Raw genomic sequence first — 15,669 nt, 5'->3', positions numbered from 1 at the left:
CTTAGCTTCAGTTGATACAGGAACTGAGGGAAATCAGTTACCGTTTACTGGAGGCAGCATCCTATACTACAAGAATGCAGTATCATGATGTTTTTCAGTCTAGAACATCTTGGATATCTAATTCCTGTCAGTGAGCTAAGCCAACTGTTTACAAATTAAACTGCATTCTCAAGACATTTTCAGACTGGAATTTGTCCAAACCTAGAACATTTTCACCCCATCAGAGTGTGTTTTTGCTCTCTTCAATTTGAATTCTTCACATGAAATTTGAATTCTTGGCTTCTTCGGATTTCTCTTATGAAATCCATTATTTAGTGACTAGCCTTTCTAGAAACTGAAAATACAAAGTTTATGAAGGCAAAGACACTGCCAGACAAAAATCTATCACAAATTCAGGTATGTTTCCTTTGAAGACCCTGATTCTTTTTCAGTTACAGCGAAAGACTTTAAAAATGCAAATATTTATCTGCAATAAAACCACTTTGCAACAGTGTTTGAATCACTTCAGTTAGAGCACAACTTGACTGGAAACTATAAGCTCTATATATTCCAAATAGACTATCATTATGGTATGAACTAAATGTGCCAACAGAATGAAAACCTGAACATAAACCAAAAGCCTCCAGTTCACAGCTCCAAAGGACAGAAGGCAGCACATAAATGCCAAATGGTTTGAAGTGATGGGACAAGGTTGGTTAGGCTGGTAAAAAACTAAAGAACAAAACAAAAAGCGGGGGGGGGGGGGAAGTTACTTTGGGATTCAGATATGGATTTTAAAATATGATTTATAAACAAAGCTGAGAATCTCCAGACACTACAGCCTCTGGTTAGTGTAGTCTTTGGTGTATATACATTAGCTCTAAAGAGTTTTGGTGGCACGTAACACATGAACACAGCATTTATAACACTATTTCTTCCCCCGGAGCCCACCAACTCATGTCACCTGTATCAGCCATCAGCTTCAAGATTTCAAGACACCAACACAGACATTCCCAGATGTAAGGAAAGTCACCCTTAACTCATGCGTATTTCGTTACTTCCAACAGCAGCACGAGTCACCCCTGGAAGCGCTCCTCCGCCTACCTGCACGGCACACCCACGAGGACTGCCCTGATGAGGAGGCCGGCGGCTCCCACCTCACAGAGGGCCCCGGGAGGGGGAGCACCGCTCCCGCCCCGCCCAACGGCCGCTCCCGCCGCCGCTGGCGCCGCGGGCGGAGCGCAGCGGGGCCATGTCAGCTCCGCGGGCCGCGGCGCCGGGCCCCAGCGGCGGGGCGGCGGAACCCGAGCCGGTGCCAGTGCCAGTGCGCGGCCGGGGGCTGGAGCTGGAGCTGGGGAGCAGCACGCAGACGTCCCACCGACTGCTGGCCTACAGCGACGCCCTGCTCTCCATTATCGCCACGGTGATGGTGAGCGTCCGGCCCGGCCCGGCCCAGCCGCGGCGTGGGGCCTGCCCGACTCGGCCCGGGGGTGGCGGGGCTGGGGGCGGGCTGACGCCGCGGGGGGCCCCGGCAGGGCGGCCAGGCCCGGGGCCCGCCACTGGGCGGCGTGAGGGAAAACCTCCGGTGCAGCCGCGGCTTGCCCCGGGCTCTGCGGGTGGCGGCCGTTCCCTGTCCGTGCGCTTGTCTGCCTGGAGAGCTGCCTCCCAGCCCGGCGCTTTCGAGGAGCCGTGTTCGTCTGTACCCCCCAGCACCGCTCCGGCCGCGCTACCGCGAAATGCCGGCGCCGGTCCCGGAGCCTGGAAGCCGTGTGCCGGCGAGCGGGGCGGGCTGTCCCCGGGCAGCAGGGCACGGTGGTGGGGGGCAGGTACCAGCGTTGTGCCTGTGCGGCCGAAAAGTGATTCTGCCTTCCGGAACTGCAGGCTGTTAGTAGCTACGAGATCCAGGAACATTTGCGGCCATCTGAAGTTTTTTAGATTTTAATAAAGCTCTCAATAAGGAAAAGAATGTCATGCACTAATAAGGTTTTGTTATTTCAGATTTTGCCTGTGGCTCACACAAAAATACATCCGGATCAGGTACCATATGTCTTTTGTTTTGTCGTTTCTCATGTCCTTGCAAGTCCCCGTAACATCCTAATTTAGCACCCCCACTTCATTTCAAGTTCCAGACTTTCAAAAAGCCCAAACCATCAAGTAACATTAAAGCCAACAGAAATTTCCCCTGGAAAGGGGGGAGGAGCTGTTGAATTTGGGGTGAAAAACTTAAATACTGAAGGTGTGTGTGATCTGCAGAAGTTGTGATATGAAGCCTGAATGAGCTGTATATTGTAGGCCATAGATTTTATCCAGTTACTTTTGTATGAAAAATGAATTGCCCGTCTGACCATAATATCTTTCAGAAAGCATCTGCTCTTTTTGGTAATACATCATCACTTAGAGAAGCCACTTATATAGTGCAAGCTGAATGCTGGTTTTTAAATCAGATTAATAATAAATGTAATCAGAATAAGCAAAAGTGGAAAAAGAAGACTACAGAAAAGAAACTGATTCAGAAAGTAACAGGAATGTTAGAAAACATAAATTAATCATTTAAGAAAGTTGACAGGTTTTTTTAATCACTATTTATTTTTCTGCTCTTAAAAACAGACCTAGACACAAATATTTAGTCTCATTTAGTTTAGGAAACTCAAGTATGATCCATAACATGGCAAATATGCCGCATTAGTCTATTTAAGCCATTGTGGTGGTACATGCAAAATTTGCTGTGGTTAAGCCCTTCCCTTCCTCATTCTTAACAGTCATCACATGAAAACCTCTGTGATGCTTCTACTCCAGAAGTCAGCGCTAAGAAAACAAACGAGGCATTTTGTGGCCAGCCTTCCTCTGAAATGAATTATCACAGTAACAGTGATGAGAGAGTGCATAAATGAATCGCAAGGTGAACAGGGCATGGGAAGCCCTTTTACAGATTGACGAGATGTGTTAGAACATCATATGCCACCAACTACACATTTCAGCATACTTAGAAGCGTCTAATAAGCCAGTTCCTCTGCATGGTAGTAAAAAGATTCTTGGAAGACAACTGCATTTTTGGCAGGCGTTTTCAAAAAAATCTGTTACATGACTGCACGTCCTTCCTCATTTGCAGATATTGCTAATAATTTCACAATGTAACATTTAACTTTCTCTTTCCTTTCTCTGTCTCTGGGTGTCATTTTCTGTTTCAGAAACTAGGTGAAAGTGTTCAGCAACTTCTTCTAGCAAAAATTGCAGTCTACTTGATGACCTTCTTAATAGTCACAGTGGCATGGGCAGCTCATGTAAGGTAGGAACACAGTGTTTAACTCCCAAGTTAAAGAAGAACTATTGTTTAAAAGGACAAGAGGTAACCATGTGACTGATACATTTGTGTCTTGCTGATACATTTCTGAATTGTCTTTTGTTGGCTAATATAAAAAATTCATTGTAAAGAAATGCTACCCTAAGCAGTGAATAGCTACTCTTACACCACTGGCACAGTGATACAGAGAAAAACAAGCATTATGTATCTTTTAAGTTAGAGTTACTCTTCATTTTACTTAATATTTTAGATGGAATTAAACTTCTAATTATGCTGGAAAAGTATGACTTTGTAACTCGTGTGGCACACAAATAGAGGAACAGTAGAGGAATAGTACAGCTGGCTTAAAACTTTTCACTCGCAGTCTTCAGCAGTGCTTCTCACAAAATCGATTGTGATGTTGCAGATGCTGCATTTTATAGAGCTGTGGACACTGCCACCTGCCTGTGTCTTCCTGGTTAAAAAGAAATTGACATGCAGGCATCATACTGGAATCAGGGCAGTTTTTGTTTGAATTTTGAAATTTACAAATGTTACTATATTCTTTCTTTAAGTAAGTGGATTGACTGCATTCTAATAAGAGGTGTGCACCCTGTAATTCAATACTTGAAGCTGATGCTTCACATCAGTGCTTTTATCACATTGCTTTTCTTTGCTTGCATAAGTAAAGGCTGAGGCATAGTCTTTGAATAGTTTAGGGTTTTGTGGAGGGTGATTGGTTCAATTGATTCTAAGTGACACTTCTGTGGATCAGGAATTTCATTAACGAAGTGGGGGGCAGTTTGGAAGAAAAGCTTGTTTTCTTTGCATAATAATAACTATGCTGTATCTTCAGGAGAAATAATTTTAAGCCTTACAATTCTGAAAATATTCTGACCCTAACAGCATGAACTTGCCTCTGTTCTCCCAAGTAAAACTCAGAGAAGATCACAATAATAGCTCTTCACAATGGCACGTGAGACAAATTAAAATCTGAGGCTCTGGATGGACTCTGAACGTCTGGATCTCTTCTGGAGGATCTGTGTAGTGCTACTGCAGGGCTCAGATCCCTACACAGCATTGCTTTGTCTGACAAGCTAAATGTCAGTCTGGTGCCTATATTTCTGTTTTGGCATCAGAGTATCAAATGGTTCATGTTCATGTTCTTGTGTGAGCAGTGAACAGTGCCTGCTGGTGAAAGTCTGCCTTTGTTCATGCTTCAGAAGCATTTGCTTGAGCAGTGAGCACAGGCTGTCAGTCCCCAGTTAGTTTTGGGCCTTGCCTGTGTTTAAGTAAATAGGTGATTAATTGACAGCTAATGATAGTTGGCCTGTGGCTCCCAAGCCTTGTGCAGCTCACTAGCAGTTTGCTGGCTGTCTTGTCCCAGGTGTGTCAGGTGGCAAAAGATAGAGCTATTCTGGAACAAAACTGCTGTGGGAGACAGCAAAGCAGTGGCCTTCCCTATGACTTGGCTGCATTTCATCCTATAGTGAAGTGGCAAGTCCTCCAGAGGATCGTCATCAACTCCTGGTCCTCAGTCACCCCCGTATCTTCCATTTTCCAAGGAGTGATATCCTTTTTGTAGCTCACTGCCTTGTTAGGTTTTCGGTGTGTGACTCAATGGGTCAGAAGTGACATCTGGATCACTTCTTCACAGATGAATTTGCTCTTAACAATGGTGAAATTTACTTCAAAGTAATATATAATTTCAGGTGTAGAGGAAGGATAGGGTAGGGAAAAATAAGCCAGCTTGCTACATCATATGCCACTTGTCCTTCAAATAGAAATGAGGTTCTTAATAACTGCTCCATGGTTGAACTTGATTGTTCATATCTCGCTTTTCAAATTTTTCTAACAAATTACTTGCATGTTTGAGCTAATGAGTTTTGGTAGCACCTGGACTACTTGTATAAATTCTGGAGCAAAGGAAATCAGGTTCCCCTATAATATCATAAGTGTACAATTTGTATACAGTGTTGTAAAACATATTTTGGGACCTGGCTTGTTCATGATCTCTTGCCTTGCCTTGACAGGTTGTTTCAGGTGATAGAGCTTATAGATGATGTCCTCGCTCTTTTAAATCTGGTGAGTCTTGTCAGACACGCTGGATGTTTAATTCGCAAGTTCAGGTCACTTTTTCATAAGTCTGTATCTATATATCCAAAAGTTTCTAATTTAAATAGCATAACTCTGCCAAATTTCCAGATCAGGAAGGTACAAAGAGCTTGAATTCCTCCTTGCCAAAGTGGCTGACTGATAACTAACTTGCTTTTAACTTGCATATGTTTTACTGTAAGCCAAAAGAAGCTCTGCAACAGGTTAGTCTGAAGTTCATCTGAGGGAACCAAAGAGGCACCTATGGCAACAGCTTTTGACTCTGTTCATCTGTGTCCAGCCAAAGTATCTGTCCTCCAGGCTTAAGAAAATGAAATGCTATGTCTTTTGTGGCAAAAAAATCTTAGTGGTAGGTTTGAATTACAGTTATGTTTTCAGTCATTTCTCTGTTTAAGTTGCTCAGAATTTCATTCTGAAGCTTATTTGGAACTCTTCCAAAAACTACCACTGAGAGACCAATCTCTGAATCAGTGATTTGAGCTTTACACTTGCCTAAATCTTATCTCTTAAAAATTCTTCATTTATTTGCGTATGTTTTTTAATGAGCCACCCTGTAATATCTTGGTTACTAATAGTTGTAATGGGATGCTGTGATGGTGAACATATTCTTGCTGTCAGCTAGGGCTTTGTATTTTACTATATTGTTTAAAATTCTGTTCTCTGACAATGTGCAACCACACAGTTAATTTAATTTTGTTAATAAAAATACTGAGTTTAAACTCCATGAGATAACACTACAGGAAATTATGCTAGCTTAAGGCATGTAATTCTTGTCTAATGTAGCTTTCAAAGCAATGTATTTCTTTGTGCTTGAGGTGGGTTTTTTTTAAATTTGGCTTATATATGAAATGTTTGTGATCAGAGATTAATGGTTTTGACAAATCAGAAACACCTCTTTAGGAGGTGTGGTACTTTTGGCATTGCTACTTTAGAAAAAAGTCTGTTAAGAACCATAGCAAAACTTTTAACCCTGGTATTGGTAACAAAACTGTAGTGTTTTCTAAAATAAGCCTGTACAGTTTGGATAGCAAACATGGAAGATGTGTACAGAACTAGCCATTTGTTACAGTCAAAGCTCAGCAACTTCAGAAATGGGGTTTTTTTCGTGACACAGCACAAGTATTTGCTCTGTTTGTGTTGCATTCTCTGGACACATCTTTAATGAGGGAATTGCTTGCTTTGTATTTTACCTAGTGTTTCAGTACGCTTTTTTCTTTTTTAGGCTTGTATGATGATCATAACTTTCTTGCCATACACAGTAAGTACTTTTCTAAAATTTGACATATGTTTAAATTACAGGGGTTTTTTTTTCTTTATTTATTTGGAAAGACTTTACCAAAGTATTCAGAAACCCATGAAAGTGTTATTATAGTGTAAACCCTGAATCCATTGTAATAGTTAAGCCTTACTTTCTTTGAAATTCATGAGGACATGTTACTACCTTCAATTACTGCATGTTATAGATCTGGCAGAAAATGGGTATTCTCGAGGAAAAATTATAATCATGGGAAGTCATAGTTTCCCATTATTTCTTTTAAAAAAGCAGCTGTATTGAAAAATGTCAAAGTTGCCCGATGAAAATTTTGCATTTGGTAAGGGAACTAAAGCTGTATTTCAAACTCCTTTTTAGATGACAGAACATTTTCCTTTTGTAATCTAGACAGAGTTTTTGGTATGACTTTTGACTTATACAGCAAGGTTGATTCTGGTAGCCAATCATTCATTTTTTAAATCTGCAAATTGGATGTTCTGCACAATTTCTGGTCAGATGACCTTTAGGCCTAGCAAGAATATTTGCAGTTGAACACCGTATTAGCAGAGCAAAACAGTTGCTTAAAATGCGTCTTGACTTTTATTTTATGTGTAGAACAGATTTGTAAGACAGGCACCTGTTTCTCTGTGGATATATCTGTGTTATATATTAGTCTGCAAAGAATAAGGCTGTGGTCAGTAAAACCATCTTTATCAGCAAGAGCACGTACTTTTTACTTTGTCTTGAAGCTGAAATAATTTTTGGAAAGTTGTCAGTGTTACCCTAATACTACTCCCTGCTTTTGTTTTTTTCCGTAATGAAGCGGCAGAAATTAATACAACAGGGAGCCATGAAGGTAGACAAATTAAAAGATTCAAAAAGGTATCCTAATACCAAGAATTTTCAGAGCTATGAATATTTTGTCCACTGAAAACACTGTTAAACTTTATGCTCAGCTACAAGCTGGTCTGTAGTTATTACGGAGACATAGTGTCAGATAGGTTTTGTGGTATCAACATGAGAGCAAAGCCATCTCTCCAGATGCCTTTGGTTGGGATGCCTGCATGTATTTGTGGCTAGAAATTGCATTTAGTGCAATTATGTTAAAATGCAAAGTATTATTTAGGTTTTTGAGTTCAGTATTGAATTAAGAGTGCTTCCATTTCTCTACTGTTATTCCTACATTGCTTCTTAATTAAATATTTGATCTAGTTGCATTTTTTTCTAGTTTTCCTTAATGGCCTCCTTTCCAGAGGTACCTTTTGGCATTTTCCTGTTCAGTGTCTGTGCTGTTGTCATTGGCCTTATACAGGTATTGGAGCTATCCGTTTACATTTTCACTTTTAAATAGATTTTCTTGGGTAGAACTAAAATTATGTTTCTTAACTATGGGTATAAATTACTAAATGTCTTTTTTGTTTGTATAGCATTCTTTTTCAAAGTTGTGCCTGTTGTAATAATATAGTATCTGTATATAAGATGAAAGTTTGCATTGCCACTGTCCTGTGAAGCTGATTTATGCAATTAAATCAGCTGATCTCAAAGTCCACAGAATAGCAGCACAGAATTCCTTTCCCACTCTTTAAAAATGCCTTGGGGAAATAGCAATTCGCTTTTCCTGCCTTCTTACTGAGCCATGGAGTGATGGCTGAGTGAACACGGGCTTTCAGCTTCAGTCCAATAGCACTGGTTTTCTCCTGGTGCAGTGCCTTGTTGCTTTCTGTTCCTTATTGTGGAGGTCTTCGTTCTCTTCATATAAGATCCATGGTCATGACAAGCTCTGCAGAGGAGACTAAAATCTTGACATGCAGTGTATTGTGAAATCTCAGAGTTTCTAAGACCAGCCTTCCATGTCGGAGTGAAGAATAAGGTTGAAAGTGTTTTGGAATTTGTTGATTTATAGTTTTATAGTTTTGTATTTGAAATGCTGCATATACTTGTATGTAATAACTTCAGTAATGCTCTTCTCCTTGCAGGCTGTGATAGTAGTGTATGGATTCTACCACCCACACTTACTGAATCAACAGATACAGGTGTCTGAAAATCAGAATTTCTATAAACGTCATATCTTAAAGATTATCCTAAGAGGACCAGTTTTATGCTTTTTAGCAGCCATCTTTTCTTTTTTCTTCATTCCTTTGGTAAGTTCTCCCATTTAACCAAAAACTTTGATGTAGCAGTTTATATTAGTTGTATTTAGGACTGTGTATTAAAATAATTATGTCCATGTTAAATATGCAGACTTTCTCAGTTGCCACTTCTGTGGTGTTGTAATCATGGCTGCTGTTTTGCACTGAAGGTGTTCAATTCACCGATACCAATCCGTAATTTGATCCATGAGTTTGGATAGTTCTGAAAGAATATTCTGCTACAATATTTGCTTTACTTGCTCTGCCTGATCTTTTTTTAATGCTTCTCTTAATTACAAGCAGGTCTTCTAAACTGTAACTTATCATCTTGCTCATCATAAGTAGGTGAGATAATGTGGAAGGTTACATGAAATAAACATCACATTGCACAAGCTGAAGACAAGTTAATATAATTGCTGCACTAACTCAGGGTGTAAGAGCAAATAGAATAAGCAGACCAGTTAGCCAACTTTTATCTCAAAACAAATGTTTTTGGCTAAGGCCTGCTCTTACACAGCCTTTTTCTCTGCCATCTTTATTAAATGGCAGTGGGTTGCTCCTACTTATTAATAGCTTTATCTTTCTCAGAACCCCCACCTGGAACTGAAATCTAGTTTTTGGATGTATCCTGAACTTCCTTTCCTCTGTCTTGTTCTTTAGGAAAAGGTAGATTTAACTGAATTTTGAGAAAGATTCTATGGGAATTAGCAATGTTTAAATAATCCCCAAATTTGGGAGGAATCAGGTTGCTGTTGATAAAAGGGACAGTTATGAGTCCAAATGTGAAAAGGCCTGATTTTAACTGAAAATATGTTTTCCTGTTGCACTCTTACTTCCCTCTTCTCCCTTGCGTTCACTAGCATATTTTCTTTTAATATTAATAACAGCGTGTCCTGGTTTCGGACAACAGTGAAACCAGGACACAGTGAAATTAGTCTCCAGGTTGCTCTTGTGCTTAGACCTGTGCAAAGCCTGTGAACCACTTATGACCCACTGACATGTCTTTGGGATATGAGTAGTAGAATCATAGAATATCTCAAGCTGAAAGGGACCCATAAGGATCACGTGGGATAGTTCTCCAGCTTCCAACGAAATCATTACTGCATTTTTGTTAGCAGAATTATTTCCCTTTTTTAGCTTGCTTCACTACTGGTATTAAATTAGGTATCAAAAAGCAGTACTAGGTTGCACATGCAATATAGAGGAGGCGCATGTGCATTTCAGGTGCACCTTTTCCATGTCATAAAGTCAAGATTTGTTATTCTCAGTGTGATTATACCTAAAGATTGAGAGTAATAGTTTCATTCTAAACTCAGAAGGTAATTTGTATTTTAATAACTAAATTTAAACTGTGTTCATTTTCCTCTCCATAGTCTTACGTACTTCTTGGTCTCGTAATCGTTTTTCCGCATCTCACTCGATTCATTACATGGTGTAAAACCAAGATTGTTGGTGAGTAACAATATTCACAGAAGTATGTTCAGATATGTTATTAGGTTGTCAACATGTTATCCAAACAGCCTGGAATGAAGTAATTTTAGTTCTACTTCCATTTTCAGTCTTGGAACATAGTGATTTTGGGGTTTATTGCTGTGCTTCCAGTTTCTCCCTTGCTCCCTTGTTTCCATTAATTTGTGACTAGATTTCTGTGAGGCACAACACAGTCAAGATCATTTCTGAGTGCAAAACCTGTCTGGTTTGTCCTGAATGTGCATGTGCATGCACACACACACACACACACACACAAGTACATGAATGATGGCTGCAGGCAATCTATCCCTTTTCCCTCCTAAAATGGGAGCATGGGGATTCAAGAATACGGGAAGCAAGCTCTATGCCTGTATCACTTTCTTCCCAGCAATACTCTATGGTCCCACATTTTCAAACTGGCAAGCAGGGCACCCGTAAATCCAGAGCTGCTCTTAAACTCTGCTGAGAAGGAGGTTGCCAGAGCCAAAATAAAGGAGAAGGTGGTATAATGCAACCTGCTCAGCCAAAAGGTGGAGTGTCCCTCTTTGAAAGCAATATAAACTGACCACAAAAACACTGAACAGATCATGTCTTCAGAATCAGCACTCCCGAGGTGAGTCAGAAGAATAACTCCTTTGTGCTTCTGCTGCTGCTGTTCAGCCTAGTACAAGTCCACCTGTGTACACTGCAAATGGGAACATACTTTTGACTCCCCCTTGTGGTGACAATAATAGACAGGGAGGCAGAAATGCTCTGAAACGGCTAAAGCCTGACTCTCAGAGACAGAGACACGTACAGATATTGCCTGTGCCTACTGCGGTTTGCAATCAGGTCATGTCTGTGTACGTCTCACCCCATCAGATGGCTGACATAAATTACTGCTCTGTTTACTTGAGTTGTGATTACACTTGCTTTTCATTCAGTTCCTCTCCTACTTCCTCTGGAAGCTGTAAGCTTTTTCTTCGTCCAGTCTGTACTCCTGAAGTGGTGCAGCTTGGCTAGCTGGGCAGTTTAGAGTCCAATCTTTAGGGATGTGTTTGACATTTCCTATAAAAGCTCCAGAGCCCCACCTTTTGACCAAAGACTGGATTTATTTTAAAGCAGGCCATTTGATGTCCCAGTGCAGCCCCCATGCTCCAGTGAGTTTTTTCTCCCATGCAGTATAAGTTCTGCACACTGTCTTAGAGGACCTACAGCTATTAAGGGTTCCCTAATAGGCACAGCATCTGATTAGTTTAGCTCAAATGTTTTGTTCAATTACAGCTTTGAGACCATTCACTTGGTGGAAATGGTCAGCCATACAGTTTAAATGACAGGGATTTTTTGTCCCTGAAGAACTTGTCCTGAAAGCAACATGAACTTCAGGGAGAGGCACAGCTGCCAAAAAAGTGGAGTGGCTGACCTGTGTGGATGAACAGCACCCTTCTCTCTACGGAAAGATTTTGGCAGGTGGGGAGAAAGAGAAACAGAGGTCACAGTAGGTTAACTACCTTGTTTTATACTACCTGATTTCATCTTTCATTAGTAAACATCTGGATTTGTTTCCAGGTCAGAGAGATGAAGAGGAGGAACACCATAGCTTAGAAACGTTCACTTTTTACCTCAGTGAGCCTCTGAGTAAGGAACGTGTAGAAGCATTCAGTGATGGAGTCTATGCTATTGTAGCAACCCTGCTAATTTTGGATATATGGTAAGGTTTTGTGTTGCCTCTTACACTTTGTATTATTAAATATAATACTAACTTTTGTCTCTGTGTAATATTTGAGGAAATAAATTAACCAAACATTGTCTTTGACTTCTAAAACCTGCAGTGGTTACTTTATGATTTTCTGGAAAGATACAGAACACAAAGAAAAGATATTTCTAATGCCCACAGATCAGCAGTCTATTTAATGTATGTTGGGGTGGGGAGTCGTGAAGAACAAAGCTTCCTTTTTGCTTAGTCATGTTTTCAGATAAAAGGCTTTTATCAACAAAAGCTGTTTAGTCACGGTGGCAGCTTTATTTCATTAACCTAAAGGAATTACAGCTTACTTTCAGATTTCCTTTCAGATCTAATTTATTTGCAGAGCTGTTACTTGAAATGCTGTTTTTAAGTTACAAATTAGAGAACTACAAAGTGGATGCATGTTGTTTCCTACTTGCTCAGAGTAAAGCAACATAGTCCAGTGTTGCTCCAGCTGTGTTTTTGTAACAGAAATATGCAAAGTAAAGTAAGTTTTCTCCCCACAGTGAAGACAACGTCCCTGATCCCAGAGAAGTTGAGGAGAAGTTCCATGGCAGCCTTCTTGAAGCTTTAAGTGAATATGGGCCAAACTACCTTGCCTACTTCGGCTCATTTGTAACAATTGGTCTCCTGTGGTTTGTCCATCACTCACTTTTCCTTTATGTAACAAAAGCTACACGATTAATGGGACTGCTTAACATACTTTCATTGGCTTTCATTGGTGGGCTTCCGCTAGCTTACCAGCTGACCAGTGAATTTGCAGAGAAGTCTCACAATGAAATAGAAGCCATTCAGGTCAGCTGTGTTATCACTTTCTTTGCCAGCATATTTCAGTTTGCAATATGGACTACAGCCCTCCTCCATGAAAGAGAAACTTTGCATCCTTTTGCTAGATACGGTGGCAAGGAGCATGCCTTCATGTTTGCCAAGCTGGCTCTCTACCCTTGTGTAAGCCTTGGGGCCTTCTTTCTAACGTGTTTGTTAAGTGAGTTTAGCACAGCAATTTTCCATCTTATGCAGATTGTAATCCCATTTGCTTTTCTTGCCTTGCGCATTTTTGTTAGAATTTCTTTAACTGTCATAAAGTCCATGATGTCTCTCTCCAGACGGAAGGTTGTATTGTTAGAAGAAGAAGAGGCATGTTTGTCTCCTACTGAAATGCTGTCCTAAATTTCCGTGCAGTGCATGTCAAGTTCTTCTAACTCGCATTATCTTCATGTGTGGATTATATTGATCTAAACTAAAGCCTGCGTTGGCCATAACTGGGGCATATTTAAGTTCTAACTGGTCATGCTTGAGGCCCTTTCTCCAAAACCTGTAATTGAAAAAATTGGGTAAATAGGGGATACAAAGAAAAGCATGTTCTTCTTCCTTTAGAGTTACCCTATTGGAAAAAATGCTGCTTGACATGTAACTGCAGTGGTGGTCAATTAAGAAGTGTACAAACAAAAGTGCCCAGCAAAAAGACCTTTTTTCTGAAATAGGGCAGTTGTTATGGCAGCCAAACAGGTATTGAAGTTGGTTGTGCTGCTCTTAAGATAGGGAGTGAAGCTTGGAAGACCTCTGGATTTATGGATGGTGCATCATGGTAGAACGTTTGTGCATACAGGTTGGTGGTCTCCCCTTTTTTTTCTTTTTAATGGTTACAATGTCTCTTCTGCATAGTCACAAACTTGTGATAGCATTTTGGAGACTACTTGTGTTTGAGTGGCTCTGAGCATGAGTTTAGATGGGAGTTGCAATTGTGACCCATATGCAGCCTTCCAGGCTACCAGAACACAAGTTCTTCATGCATATCCGTTCTTTTAAAAACGGATGTATTTAACAAATGAGGATTGATGTGGCTACGTATCCAAGGTTTGAACTAGCTTTGATATCTCCCAGGGAAGAGATTCGAAGAGCTGTGAGACTAGAGGGAAATTTGTTTTCAGTTCTGAAGCAGCTGCTCATCTGAAATGAAAGGTTTGGATTTCTCAGGCTTTTTGTCTGTTTTCATGCCTGCTGAAAGGAACATCCTTCTGTTATTCGGAAGGCATGATGTCATATTCAGAGAGAGTAGGAGACTCTCCTGCTACGTATAAGAGTTCCCTATCAGGTAAGGGAGTTGAGTTTTTCCCTAAGTAGAGGCTAACTAAAGGATCCTGCAGATTTCTGAGTCTCAGCAAGACAGCAAAAGAAACTAACCCTGTAGAAGTTCCAGTCCATGGCACGTGGAATTTTTTTACACTTACGTGCAGTTTGGTAAGCTTAATGCTTGTCAAATGTTACCCTGCAGAAAGTTGTACAGAAGGAGTGGGCAAAGTCATCTAGCCTCTGGCTGCCCTGGAAGCCTTTACATTTCTTTTTGGCAGAGCCATTAGTTTGTATCTTGAACTGTCTTAGTGCCTGATAACTTTAATGCCATATTTAAAGGCATTTGAGGGATTTTGTTGTTCCTCTTAAAAAAATAAAAAATAAAAAATACTGTGGCAAAGTATGTCAGGAGTAATTGTTAGTGAAGACAAATTCAGATATCTCGTTTCAGTTGAGATCAGTCTTGAAAGCACTTGTGCTTTTGGTTTGAAGCACCTTGGTACCAATATGTAATTGTTAGTATTATGTACTTCTTGTGAGAGAGTATGTTCAGATATTCAAGGGGTTTTATACTGGGTTGAGGTTAAATGACTTGCAGTAGGATTCTGCATTGTGTTGTGTATCGCAGGGTTTTTCTGTTATTTAATAAAAGCACTTTTGGTTCTATATGGTTTTGTTTCTTATGTGCAGCGGGCACATACTTAGCAGTGAATATGTGTATTTGTAATAAATTTCAATCAGTGAAAAAACAAAGCTTCTAGCCCTTTATTTCTGCTCTGCAGGTGAAACTTAAATCTGATGTCTACAATTAAAATTATGTTGGGCATCTTTTTTTTTTCTTTTCCCCCTTTAAAATCATCAAGGTCCCTTCCAACTTCAGCCATTCTGTGATTTTGTGTGAAACACCCAAAAGCTTTTAATGTGATGTAAAGAAATGTTGATTCTATTTCTTTTGGTATTTGAAGAAAATGAGACCTGAAACAGAATCTGACAAAAGAGTTTCATTCCAGTGTTTACAGGGATGCTTTGAAGAGCAGTGAATTGTAGTGTATAAGTACTACAAGTAACTGTATTGGCTAACTAATAATTTTTTCTTTTTTTTTTTACCCCACTTGCAAGGAAGTAATTTGTTCTGCAGCAAGAACAATTTTTTTTTGTTTGTAGTCAAGATACTATTATTCAAACCAAATTTAGTAATATCTCAGAACCTAAACTTGAGGGCAAACTTGACCTGAGGTTTTGTATAAACAGAGTTGGTTTACGATCATTCTGATAGTTTTGGTAAGTTCTGAAGAAACAAACTGCATTTCAGAACGAGGCATTAATTTGAATTGTGTGATTCTCAAGTAGAAAGAGCATTCCCATATCTAACTGTAACTAGCTGTTCTTTACAGAATTACTAATGACCACAGGTTTTTGTCTCTAGAAAAATTAAAGTGAAACACTTAACAATGATTATAATAATCCCAGAATCACAGAATGGATGAGGTTGGAAGGGAGCTCTGGAGAGTGCTCTGGAGAGTCCAACCCTCCTGTTTAAAATAGGGTCAGCTAGAGCTGGTTGCTAAGGTCTGTGTCCAGTCAGACTTCGAGCATCTGCACAGATGGAGACACCACAACCACTCAACAGGTCAACCTGTTTGAG

General features: G+C 40.2%; 1 protein-coding gene across 1 annotated transcript; it reads left to right on the top strand.

Moving 5' to 3' along the window:
• The first annotated feature begins 1,171 nt into the window (after nt 1-1,171).
• On the top strand, nt 1,172-14,690 carry TMEM175 (transmembrane protein 175). Its single transcript, XM_072860152.1, has 10 exons — nt 1,172-1,408; nt 1,978-2,016; nt 3,168-3,265; nt 5,293-5,344; nt 6,597-6,632; nt 7,855-7,938; nt 8,603-8,767; nt 10,129-10,207; nt 11,774-11,915; nt 12,458-14,690. Exons 1-10 carry the CDS (start codon nt 1,232-1,234, stop codon nt 13,119-13,121), a joined length of 1,536 nt encoding a protein of 511 aa, XP_072716253.1. The 5' UTR covers nt 1,172-1,231; the 3' UTR covers nt 13,122-14,690.
• Nucleotides 14,691-15,669: the final 979 nt, after the last annotated feature.

This window comes from Ciconia boyciana, chromosome 4, assembly GCF_034638445.1.
Source record: "Ciconia boyciana chromosome 4, ASM3463844v1, whole genome shotgun sequence".
Taxonomy (NCBI): domain Eukaryota; kingdom Metazoa; phylum Chordata; class Aves; order Ciconiiformes; family Ciconiidae; genus Ciconia; species Ciconia boyciana.
Note: the sequence above shows the minus strand (reverse complement) of the source record. Positions and strands in the feature narration are given on the sequence as shown.